General features: G+C 35.6%; 1 protein-coding gene across 1 annotated transcript; it reads left to right on the top strand.

Annotated features, from left to right (window-relative positions):
* The first annotated feature begins 2,301 nt into the window (after positions 1 to 2,301).
* fid (class I SAM-dependent methyltransferase fire dancer) lies at positions 2,302 to 9,962 on the top strand. The gene is made up of 6 exons (XM_090116872.1): positions 2,302 to 2,488; positions 4,253 to 4,356; positions 5,026 to 5,229; positions 5,462 to 5,544; positions 5,664 to 7,651; positions 7,804 to 9,962. Exons 1-6 carry the CDS (start codon positions 2,302 to 2,304, stop codon positions 9,669 to 9,671), a joined length of 4,434 nt encoding a protein of 1,477 aa, XP_089972998.1. The 3' UTR covers positions 9,672 to 9,962.
* Positions 9,963 to 13,506: the final 3,544 nt, after the last annotated feature.

The raw sequence follows: 13,506 nt of genomic DNA, 5'->3' as shown, positions 1-13,506 counted from the left end.
ATTTGACCCCGCCCCCCCTACTACCTCAGCTTACCCCCAAACCCTTGGGGAATTTTGATATGATCATCTGGACATGTAAAGGAATAACTGTAGCGTATAACAGATAAATTACGTTTTATCGTACACTGTACAGTGTACAATAGAATGCCTTAGCAAATGTTCGCCGTGATTACTTATAAATTGTCATAACTTTTTTATTTATGAACCGATTGACATGAAATAAACACTAACTGTTAAATGAAGATTACCACAATACATTAGTGAAAACCGCATCTAAATCGGATAAGCCGTTTCTGAGATTAGCGTGCACAAACATACAGACAAACAGACAAAAAAATTTTTAACTACAGTTTTGGGTTCAACATCGATTTAATAATAACACCTGCTAATTTTTTTCTACATATTTTCATTGTACAGACATCGCTTTTCCACAATTTTATTATATGTATTGATGATGATGATGATTGATGATTATAACACTCTCAGTCCGTTTTAACTTAATTTTTATTTACTCGCATCAGTGCCACCTAAAAAATCTTTATATCGAAATTCGAGCAAAGCTAAGAAAATGAGAAATAAGAGTTCTCAAGGATCGTTAGAGGTAAGAGGCTTACTATTGACCGAAAACAACATATTATGTTATGCCGAGAACCTGAAACCGCTTCACAACGAGAATTGCGGCTCACAGCTGACCGCGAACGGCATGTACTATCCTGTGAGACCGAAACCTTCACTGAGAGGGTATAACGTCTCACAGCTGATCGCAAATGGCATATTTTATCTCGATAATCTGAAACTTTTACTCAATATGAAGACCGATTGACAAATGATAGGGTGCACCATAATATTATTCGATCTCTTGAAGATGAACATGAGCATAAGCAATGACTAGAGTAGGGACGCGAATATTACCATTATTTGAGACAAGATTATTTGAGACAAGTACGATTAATAAGTTTGTTTAATGAAAGATTAAGAATTGAAACTATTTGGTCTCTTGAAACGGACGAATAGCGAGAGGCCCGTCTTACTGTAGACAGATTTCGACAGTCTTAATGACTTAAGAGGTAAACATAGAAGATCAATCTACGAATTCGGTGGTGGGGTCCGACAAATATAAAAGTGGGTTTGCTTATAACCTCACAATTGATTACAGATCATCTTCTGTATAGGCGATATTAACGTAGTATGTTCTTTTTGTAATGCTTTAAAGAGGAGTAAGGAGTCGGCTTTCGTTTGAAGATACACCAGAACCTTTGAAATCACTACTTTTAGAGGAACATGTGCAATCTAAACAGTTCTTAGACAATATTCGCTCTTATAGTAGTGCGTTTTAAATGATCCTTTGGTGCTCAACAATTATCAGAGGATCCTTTCATGCTTACTTTTAAGATACAAGGTCAAGTTTATCATTTGATAGGATCCCTTTTGCCTGAAGGCCAACCTAAGTTTCTTCAAATATATTTTGTATTCGACTACAACGAATAGTCGAATACAAGAAATCAATATTTCTCGAATTTAAAATATTACAATTTTTCCTACAGTAGGGCGACGAATGTATTTTCGCATAGTAACGGAGGGGAACTCGCGGGGGGTCAAGTGATGCGGGCCACGTACCACAAACATGCTTAGTTTGTTGTACCGAGCGCGAAAGAAAGTCATCGTGTTTTTAGTAAAATTACTATGTAAACTAACGTAATTTAATACTTAGGTACATATTATATAATGATGCGCTCAAACTGTTAATCTACATTTAATTTAGATTATTATTTGAATTACTAAGTAATGTAGAATTTAAATCAAATTCATGTTTTCCTCAGATTTTCGATGTCCTCCGATTTTAAGATTTTCTTATCAGAGTATTCAATTTTAATGTAGTTTATTTTTATAAGAGACAATTAAGAACATTCAAAAATAAAGTGTCACGTATTTTTTTTAAACGACGAATGACGAAAAACGACGTAATCGCGGACGAAGTCGCGGGCAACAGCTAGTTAATTGAATAAGTAAAGAATAATGCTGATTACAATTTAATTAATCTGTACTAATATTATAAAGCTGAAGAATTTGTTGTTTGTTTGAACGCGCTAATCTCTACTACTGGTCTGATTTGAAAAATTCTTTCGGTTTTAGATAATTCATTTATCGAGGAAGGCTATAAGGCTATAATCATCTCGCTAAGACCAACAGGAGCGGAACAAAACCGCGGAGCACATCTAGTATAGGTACTGTATATTTATCTATTTTCTGACAATTAACTGTAATAAACCGTTTGCAGCGCGTAGCAATGGCGGTGCGGTGATGGCAGATGGCGCGGGCGCGGTGGCGGGCGCAGGCGAGTGCGCGGCGCGCGGCGCGGCGCTCGAGCGCGCCTACGTGCACGACGTGTACGAGCAGGCGGGCGAGGACGACGCGCCCAGCGCGCCGGCGCCCGCCGTGCGCGCCTTCCTCTCCGACCTGGACCCGGGCAGCCTTGTGTGCGACGTCGGTACGTCTCCCTGTTTCTTTTTTTGACGTGACAACGTCTTATAATTAGATAGAGCCGGCTGCACGCACGAAAAAACATGACTCGTGTGGCGTTACCTCGCTCTGAGGCGTTCCGTGCAAGTGAGAGCGCGGAACGAGCGATAAAGAAGCTTAAAAGTTAAAACGTTGTCATGTTCAACTATCGTCAGTAAACCGACTTTACAGACAACCAATTTTAGGTTTAAGTTCACGGCTACATCATGTTTTCGAAATTTCCCCATCCACTAACTCACAGTGTCATATCGCCATCAAAAATCTAACTCACATTGTAATTTCAATAAGCGCAAGATTTTATTTTTAAAACATTTTGATGATAAGAAAATTAAACAAAAAGAACGCGCTACATCGTTTCAGGAATTCGCTTCAAACCCCTATATTTAATTCAATTCTAAATATATTTTAAACGAAAACAATTTAGAGTCGAACACAAAATTATTATAAGCGCTAGGACACATGTACTGAATAATTAATTTGAGTTTGAGTAAACCTTAAAGTGGATATATGTATTATTAAACCGTATTGTGGAAGCAGGATATGAATATGATACATTGGATGCAACACACCTTATTCATCCATGTACGAATTCAAATGTTTAATTTAGTTTCCATCTACAATCTATTTTCCCCGTAACCGAGCGAATTAACAGTAGATATTAAACGATGCTCTACATAGTCTTAAGTCGCTAATCTCACTTGTCTTGGCCACTAATGTCTAATTCTCGTAGGTATTGTGAATAAGTGGGCGCGTTAATATCATCTTCCCACTCAGTTTGGTAAATATGTAATAATAACAGATAATTAGCATTTCAGCAGTACAGGCAAATGTCAAAACGTGGGAGTGACCTCGTGAATGAATAAAAATGTTTTTTCATGTCATAATTAGGATTGTTAAGTACGATTGAATGATGAACGTGATAAAAATTAATTGATTGGTTCCAATTATATTTGTTGTTTGTTTATTATTTTAATAAGTTTGTTTTTATATGATTCATTCATTGCTCTATACGGCCAAGAAATAATAGTACCTCATCCAGAAGTCTCACATAATTTATTTACATCTGTGTTATCACATTCTTAATTTATTCTATTTCTTTATTCAGTTCTTGGTCGTCAATTATCAGATTTTTCCAGGGGATTCTATAGATTATTTTTCCGACCCAAATATTGACCAATAGAATTGCACCATTCGACGTCACGTGGTACAACCTACATGGTATTATACTGATAATTTTTTGAAAATTTTCTCTGGTCGTTGACGTCAAACTGTTCAATTCTTCAATTCAATTGTGAAATTATTGGCCGACATTTGGGACGGAAAAATAATCTCCCGAATACCACACGAGCTTCAAAATTATCTGGGATTTCCCTCAAGGTTCCCTGCAAACAAATAAAGTCGTCAAGTTTTTCAGGAAAAATCACTCGCGCTTCGCGCTCGTGATTTTTTAACCTTGACTATAAACTTGACTCCTTCATTTGTTTGCAACGAACCTATCGGAAAATACCCGATAATTTTGAAGCTCTTGTGGTATTATAAGTGAATATTTAATATTATATAATTGATTTCTTTATTTTATACGATATTTTTTACATTTGAGTCAGTCATTACAGACGTTCATATCATACCATGGATGATGACTGATACATACATCATTATCTTCCAAAATATTAATAAATTATATGTAAATTACAAGACTAGTCTATTTTTACATTTAAATATAATATTTCAGGGTGCGGAAATGGAAAATACTTGAGTGTGAATCCTTCCGTGTTCGCGGTCGGCGGCGACAGGTGCTCGAGACTATCAGCGCAAGCCCACCAGAACAATAATGAGGTAAATAATATCTACTCAATCATAATACCTAATTATAATTAAGTAGTTAAAAACGCACATATAGGTTCTACGTATAGTGATATTTAACTATTAATCATAGTTACTGTGACTGAACAAATTCTATGCTCTATAATGACTAGGTTCCTTATAAAATACTATCTACTCTACCTATCATGTATCATTATCTATTATCAGCTAATACTACACATCTAGCCCTGAAAGCAATATAGGGATCAAATTAATTACTTTGAATAACTATCACTGCACTATAAATGAAACATCAACAAAAGTTGAAAAACTGTAATTTATTCTGCGACAACCTGCTCCCATATCGCGACGATTCATTTCATTGCTTTTCCTAACGCTTGGGCATCACATTTATCTGTATGTCACCGAATTGTGGAATGCAACTTACAGTTACACATGTACCTCTCAAAACTATTTTTGACGTGACAACGTCTTATAATTCGATAAAGCCGGCTGCACGCACGAAAAAACATGACTCATGCGGCGTTACCTCGCTCTGACTCATCTGAGGCGTTCCATGTAAGGCTTGAAGTGCGAGCGAGAGCGCGGAACGAGCGAAAAAGAAGCACAATCGGACGTTGTCACGTTCAACTATCGTCAGTAAACCGACTTTACAGACAACCAATTTTTTTGTTTATCCAGGTGGTCGTATGTGACAACCTCAGCCTCCCGTTCCGCGACGAGTCGTTCGACGCAGTGCTCTCTATCGCGGTGGTGCATCACTTCGCGACGGTGGAGCGCCGCGCGATGGCGCTGCGGGAGCTCGCGCGGATCACGCGGATCGGCGGCCGGCTGCTGCTCACCGTGTGGGCCATGGAGCATGAGGGACGGAACTTTCATTCACAGGTAGGTCAGGTTTATTTTGTATTGTATTGTATTTTTAGTTAAGAGCGGTGGCTGGTAGTTCGCCTAATGGGGGTCATAGCCACCCATGAACATTTGCAAAGGAGCCTATATAGGAGATTTTAGTATAATTAAAATAGTACTAAGTTATTTAAAAGTAAATTCATACGTTTAGATAATTCAATTTTTAATTAGATACTCTAAAATACATCCTCATTTTGAATATTTTTTTCAGGACGTCCTGATTCCATGGCACAGACCAGTGACGCTCTGTCCGCCTCCGCCTGGTCCGCGATTCCTGTCTGTTGAAAATGAGCAGTAAGTATCTAATTTTATAACGAAAATTAATTTACACCATAAAACGTTAAAATATTTGCACATATAATAAAAGCACTATATTAAATTGTTTTGTAGTCTAATATGAAATGTTTTTACAGGACAGCGGAACCATGGAAAAGCCGGGATGGCTCACCAGGTTCGTCGTCCTTGTCTTCACCAAATGAAACGTGCTATTCATTTGTGAGGCGAGCGTTACAGCGGTTAGCTGGCCGGCGATCCTTCCTGCCTTCGTGGAACCTAGGGACTAGGGTTAACACTAGACCGTGTCCTCGCGGTCAACCAGAACCACCAGCAGCAGATCTTCCAATCGAATTACGAAGATTAGACGAAGTTCTACCTCCTAGATTAATTGCACAACCATCTGACTCAACCACTTTAAAATCAAGAAGTCTCACGGACATTGCTGACATAGAACGTCACGCGATGGTGCGATCGAGGTCCAGTTTACCCAGTCTTGGTGCTGAAGAACGCGAACCACCGCCTTCCGAACCTCCACCCGTTGAAACTACGGAACGTAAGAAACCCAAATTAGTTAAACAAAAGAAATCTATTAACGAAGATGACGCGGAAGAAGATCTCGATAAACCTACTGACATGAAAAGTCTAGTCGAAGAAATGCCCAATTTTAAGGTTCATACATATAAAATGCAATCAAGAAAGCCTGGGGTATTTAAACAAACTTCATTAAACGAGGAACTCATGTCAGCAGAAAGGCTAAGAGAAAAGGAGCGATTAAGAAAAAATATACAAAAACAAGCGTCCCTCAATGAAGAGTATTTATATAGACGACCAGGAACTCTCGATTCAATACGTGACTCGATTTTCTCGACATCGGCTACAACTGCTAAAAAATTTCAGTCCCTAAAAAACGGCCTCACAAATAAGTTCAAAACTTCCACAACGAATATAGATAAGGTTACGGTATTTGTACGAATGCTGCAAGGTTGGAAAAATCATGGTCCTGTACCGGAAGTTCCTACACCAAGTGACAATAATACAACTAATGAAAAAAGCTGTCCTGAGCGACGACATTCTAGAGAAGATGGTTCCGATTCATCTAAAGATAGTAGTTTACAAAGTGATACTAGTGTCGATTCAGAAGACAGTTTCGCTTCAGTAATATATGTACCAAAAGCGGACGGCAGTGGCGATCCTTTATCACCGACTCCATTATCACCAGGTCCTACTTCCCCTCGATTAAAAGTATCATCGGTACCTACTTCACCACGTATGAAAAGCTCACCAGGATTACCATCTCCAAGAATAAAGCAAGCATTTCCATTGATTCGACCACCATCTTCACCCAATGCAGTACAAGCTGCTGCGAATTTTAACAAAATACTCGTCGCACAATACAGTCTTAAAAACTATTCCACAACAAATAACGTCCCTGTTGTACCTTTAAAACCTCAATCAAAGAGTCAACCTAATTCTCCACCAAAACCTGAAGAACAAGAGAAAATGATAATACCTCCAATTGAAAACCTGCCTATTATAAACAAAACTAAACCCATTCCTGTTCCTGAAATATTGGAAGAAATTGACACAATATCACCTATACAAGAAGAAGAAGAAACATCAACGGACGTTACAAATGAGCTTATTGCAGAAATAAACAAAGACATTGAAGAAATTCATAAGCTCACATTAGAAACTAATGATTTAGAACCTCGAATACTTCAAGACACGAAGCCGTATCCAAAAATAACACTTCAAACTGTGGCTGAACTACCAGAAATACCTCAATTCAAGCCTAAAGAAAGCAACAAATCCCCTGTCTCGGATAATTTAGATTCTAGATTGGCAGACAAAAGACGAAAAGAAAGAATACGACAAATAAAAGAAATGTTGAATAAAGGAATTCCTTCAATAAACACAAGTCGTCGACCACCGTTTCCCATTGTTCGTACAACCGGCAAATCTGAACCCATTGCTAAAAGCCATCCAAAGCTCATGTCATTGGAACTATTCAACCCAGCTATAGACGATATGGATAGTGACTCTAGTGGAGTTTCTTCACCTGATTCAGTCGATAGCGTAATAAGCGTAGTACCAGAGGAATTACGCAAGACTGCAGTTGAAAAAGGTAATTTTAAAAGGTTTTTTTATAATTAAAATAAACAAGTGACTGAATTTAATTTTGTATATTTAAAAAAAAACCATTTCTAATAGTATGGTGTTTGACCGATAAAAATAAATTATTTCTTCATTTGTATTCATGTGATATTTTTATTTCAGATTTGTCAGCATCCGAATTGCAAACCAAGAAGGAGGAAACTACCACTGAAGAAAAAACGCCTTTGATACTAAATACTCCGCAAAACCTCATAGAAGCAGTTGCGGAAGTTGCACAAACACTTGATGAAACATGTGAAACTGTTATACAGTCAAGTCCAAGATCCAAAAGGAAAAATTTAGATAAAATTGAAAGCACAGAGGCCATGGCAATTGTACAAGGAGCTTCTAGTAGCAGTAGCAGCAGTAACTGGAGCCTTAATAAGCTTTCGCCTGGTGATTTAAGAATATTGGAAGATAAATCAAGGTCTCAATCTCATACAAGTTCAAGTGGAAGTTCTTCGAGCTTAGAACGTCTGTCCCCTGGACGACGATCTAAGGATAGGTCCCCGAAACAAGGAAGTACCAGCAATTCAACATGGAGCTTAAATAGGTTGTCACCGAACCGACCAGAAGGACGTTCATTAGATGAAAACTATACCAAAAATCATCGTAGTCCGACACGCTTACCGTATGATTCTATCTCAATATCAAGTACAGACTCGGAGAAATCAATTTCAAAATCTGAAAGTTTTAACAGAATCCAAGCGAATGAACCCCTGGTAACGTGTAAATCAGATATGATTGCAAAGGACGAAGAATGGGTTGATCAAAATCGTGGTCAACATCTCACAGAGTTTGCTGAAAAATTGAGCGAAAAGTTACTGCAAGAAATAGACCAATATTCCAAACGAATAAACGAAGAAGATTTCGATCTTCCAAGTAGCAGTAGTAGTGAAAAAAGTATTTCACTGCGATTGAAGCGAGAAGAAGAGGACAGAAATACACAAAAAATATTGGATGAACTATCTGATAGTTTGCAACACCTTGAGGACCCATATTTATCTAAAGGCGGAAATGATGGAAATAATTTTGGTAAATTTAGCGACAAAACAAAATACGTAACGTGCTTACAAGACTCTCAAGAAATGGATATAAATAAATTATTTCCTAAGTGCAGCACTAAAACAAAGACCAAGAAAAGATCAAAGGACGTCGATCCGATTATTAACAAATACAGGGAACTCAAGAAAACTATGAAAGTAACTAGCGAAGAAGATATTTTCTTAAATAATTGTGCCAATATACAATATAACGTAAAGACAATCACAGATGATAAGACGCCCGAATTGACAGATATTAAAAACCCGGATGAAGACAGTGCAATATCATCGAGTAACGGAAATCCAGAAATAACGATCGATTCGGGCGCATATGACACAAGTCAATCCCTCGAAACTGGATATTCCTTAGAGTCAGAAATAAGCGTAGACTCACTTTGTACAAGCACGGATAAACGATCATCATTAAAAGTAGGACAATCTACCGACTCAAGCGATTTGGAGAAAATGGAGATAAGTCCGGAATCCATGACTTCCCGTTCCAGCACGAGCACGGCGCCATTAAAATCAGGGTTTTCAATAGAATCCAGTGACACGTCTGCCGGAAGCGACTGGAGTCGAAGAGACAAAACGGGAAGTACTGCGTCTCTGGGGTGTGCGAGTTTGGCATCGTTGCCTTCGTGCAGTGAATGTTCTAAAGACAGAAAATTCCTGGAAACGCGATCTTCGTCAGAAGACACTGCAACCATGCCCGTCGCGCCGCCCCGGCTGCCCCACGCGCCGCTGCTGCCTTCGCTCAGCGACGGGTCGGACAGCCTGCCCTCGGAAGGAGGAGCGGTGACCTACCATCGATACTACCACGTATTCAAGAAGGGAGAGCTCGATCAGTTAATCGAGAAATACGTGGAGAGCCTTCACGTGGTATCGTCGTACTACGATCAAGCGAGTTGGTGCGTTATAGCTGAAAAAGTTCAAGTGTGGACTATTTAAGTGTGGTGTGTCTTACGAACGTCATTTATTTTCGATGATCAACATTCCAAAGTAACCATTGCGACGTTAGACACTTTAGTGATGAATATTTCCAAGTGACCTTTCTTATGAACGCTTATCGAGTGACGAGGACCGTTTGGGATATTCGGATCTTTACCGTGTGTAAAACTACGCAAATGCCAAAGCGAAGCTTTTGTTTTTAAAAATATTCTAGTCACTATACTATAATAATTGTTATCTCTATGTAATCGTATTTACTCGCCCACTACGGAGGATAACACCCCTGTTTAAAGAAGGGCCTTCGGTGTTCTATGCGATTATAGAACTCGCATAAAAAGAAAACTAAGAGCTTTAAATAGTGAAAATATTAATTATAATATACTATATACTTCAGAGGCTCAAATAATATAAGCTACTCATAGCTTATTTATTGTAATCTACCGAACATGTATACCTGCTGTAATATTTCGTAGACATCTAATTACGTTTATACCGTTATTCAACACGAAACTGTTAAGGTCCATTCAACTGTGCTTAGGTATTCTATGACAATAACACGATTTCATTGCTTAAAATATTTAATATTGTGTAACATAATATCCGAACGAATTACTTGTGAAATTTTTATTTTAAGTTTTGAACAATGGTATAAACATTTAAAATTTTAATCGTATTTAAATAAAATGTAAATTATTTTCAGTATTATAATACCAAAGAGCTGGCCTCGCTGTTGAAGTTTTGTAAAAAGTATGTTATCTGCGTATCGTACCTTACTTTGTTGTTGTAATTAATCTGAACAATGTAAATTTTAGATTGCATGTACAGCTGTTTGGAAATACGTAATATTTTGTGCTGATATCTATTTGAATTTGATTATAATAAGAATATTAAGCGATCGTGTGGGCAAAATCTTAAGCACATGTTATCCAGTGATTATATTACATCAACTTATATAATATGTTCCCAATCTACAGCTATATAAAAATAAGTCGGGTTTTCCTTCTTGACGCTATAACTCCAGAACGCACGAACCGATTTCCACGGTTTTGCATTCATTGGAAAGGTCTCGGGCTCCGTGATGTTTATAGCAAAGAAACACAAACAAACAACAAAGACTTTTCTATTGAAATGGTTCTACCACTTTAAATTCTATTCGTGATGAAGATTTTGCGATGTTTTATTATATACTTATAATTTATATAACTATAAAAAATTTGAGTAAAAACAAAATAATTTCTCATGATACGACAATACTTATATATTCTTATTATAGCCATGTTCTACAATCTACAAAATACACCAAGCACTCTTATTGTAATACTTATTTATAGCTGTCATTATAATTTCGATTAATAGAGCAGTTAATTTTTTATTTTCCTTTTAAACGCTTTCGTGTCGACTTAATTGTATATTATTAATTAAACAATAATTAATAGTTTAAACTTTAACGTACATATAGGAAAAAATTACCTTTACAATAACTTAATATTTTCATTTGAATTATTTATAACTGCTCTACAAATCGTTATCGCAAATTATCTTTACCTTATATAATACTTGAAAGTACAAAATACTCAATATGTACCTACTTTTAAGTGTACTTTGCGCTGTTAAAAGAATAACATTCGTTTTGATACAAATATTTACTTAGACAATTTTCTTATTTGTTTCCAAATAATTGAATAAGACAAAACGAATTATATATTTTATTTTAATTATTAATAATTAGATAAGTTTATTTGTAATTAATGCATTATAAATATCTAAACACGTTACATAGACATTCGATATAACCAAAAAATAAAATGGCCGTCGCTTCGCATTAGACTATAATATTGCCTGAACATTTGTTGATAATGTAAATAATCGCTATAAGTACATGAAGCTATTAGAGTAATTATATTATCAGAATCAGTGAGATTATCATTAACATAGTATAGATAAATAATGATGCTGTACCTTTAATCTTTTACAGAAAGAACAATTTAATAAATGGAATACCTATGTCAATTCACAAATATTTCTATGATCAACATAATTTAATTTGATCATCCGATATAAATTTTGAGTACCCTTTACCTTTTCTTCGTTACTCAACTTGTTATTTCATTGCTTGACTTGATTATAATTAACTATTTGACAAAGCATTATATTACGATTGGGCTAAGGTAAAAATACAATGAAAGAATCTCAAGGCGTAAATATTAAATGTACAGCTGTGTCTACTTACACTAGAGTAATTTTAGAAAATAAATACAATACTATAGTGAATAGGACAAATTTTATGCACAATATAATTATAAATGTCCAATAATTCTCAGTCGTCACCTAAAACGACATTACAAAATAATATTTTGATACAAATAATTACTTTCATATTCTTTTCAGACAATATTAACATTTTTTATTAATATGTGCATATTTCTTGTGAATAGAGAAAAATAATTAATCGGTCATATTTTAAAATAGCAAAGTTGGCTAAGGAAATTTGGATCGAAATTTACGAGACTGCATTCATAAGAAAAATGCATTATTTATAATCTATAATAATATATATTTGACTATAGAGCGTAATGTAGAACAATCTAATAAGAAATTAAGCATGCAATTTATGCTATAAACAGTAATCAATTAACAAAATCACATACCTAATATTACCTACCTACAATGTTTTATCAACGCATATCAAATCGACTTTCCTTTGCGAGTTTCTTTTCGATCATTAATATTCATTTAAATGATTCATACAGGGTGATGCTTTTTAATTACAACAATTTAAATTTTAGTTGAAGGCACGTAGAAATAATTAGGTAATTAATATCCTTTTCTCCATGTGACCAAATCGCTATATATTTTCTGTTATTATCTATTGAAGTATATTTTATCTATGGTATAGATACTCTTTTCCATTAAAAATGTAATTAATTGTAAACAAAAATCTAAGGGCGTATTCAGAAAGAAAGCTTGAAACTTATAAGCGCTTATCGGCGCTTGTCATGTTCATATATTTTCCTGTCAGTGCTGGTAACCCGCGCAGGAAAATATATGAACATGACAAGCGCCGATAAGCGCTTATAAGTTTCAAGCTTTCTTTCTGAATACGCCCTAAGATCTTATTCATTAATGACAGATTAAGATACAAATTATAAAACTATAAATATTATACTTAAATTATTCTCAAAATAAAACTTTGTCTACACTAGACCAATATCAGCCTTACTTAATAAGAAAATAGATTATTCCTATTAGTGATTAAACGTTTTGGAAAAGGGTAAGAGTATCCATAAATTTATTTTTTCGTATCGCTACATACATTTGTAAATATAGTTTATGCAGTACGTAATAACATGCAGTTGCTGATCATTGGCTTGTCTGTGATAAAAATATTGTTATAATATTGGCACAATACCGCGATTACTCAAATACCTACTTTGTTTTATCCAGCAGAATGTAAATGTTGCCATTTTATAGTTATATTGTAGAAATACCGATTAAAACAAAGGGTTTCAAAATATTTCTTAAACATAAAAAATAAAGATAAATTACTACTATAAAACTATGTACCTATTGCAGTATTTTAAAATCACATAACCTACATGCATTTTTTGTTCATATTAGCACTATGAGTGAGAGAAGATTTTATAGAAAAGTTTATGATGTTTTTATTTAATATCACTGTAAAATGGCAACATACTGACATGATTTTCTTACACATAGATAAATGGATTTTAGAAATACATAGTACCTAGCTCTTCATTTACTATCATAGGGCGTATTCAGAAAGAAAGCTTGAAACTTATAAGCGCTTATCGGCGCTTATAAGTTTCAAGCTTTC

This window comes from Colias eurytheme, chromosome 26, assembly GCF_061535395.1.
Source record: "Colias eurytheme isolate Ceu_HAF_F1 chromosome 26, ilColEury1 Martin Lab GWU primary, whole genome shotgun sequence".
In the NCBI taxonomy this organism is placed as follows: domain Eukaryota; kingdom Metazoa; phylum Arthropoda; class Insecta; order Lepidoptera; family Pieridae; genus Colias; species Colias eurytheme.
This window is presented reverse-complemented; position numbering and strand designations above follow the sequence as displayed.

Coding starts and splice junctions, on each gene's coding strand:
- fid (XM_090116872.1), top strand. CDS start 2,302: ATGGCAGATGGCGCGGGCGCGGTGGCGGGCGCAGGCGAGTGCGCGGCG. Junction 5,545..5,663: donor CTGTCTGTTGAAAATGAGCA/GTAAGTATCTAA, acceptor ATGTTTTTACAG/GACAGCGGAACCATGGAAAA. Junction 7,652..7,803: donor CAAGACTGCAGTTGAAAAAG/GTAATTTTAAAA, acceptor TTTTTATTTCAG/ATTTGTCAGCATCCGAATTG.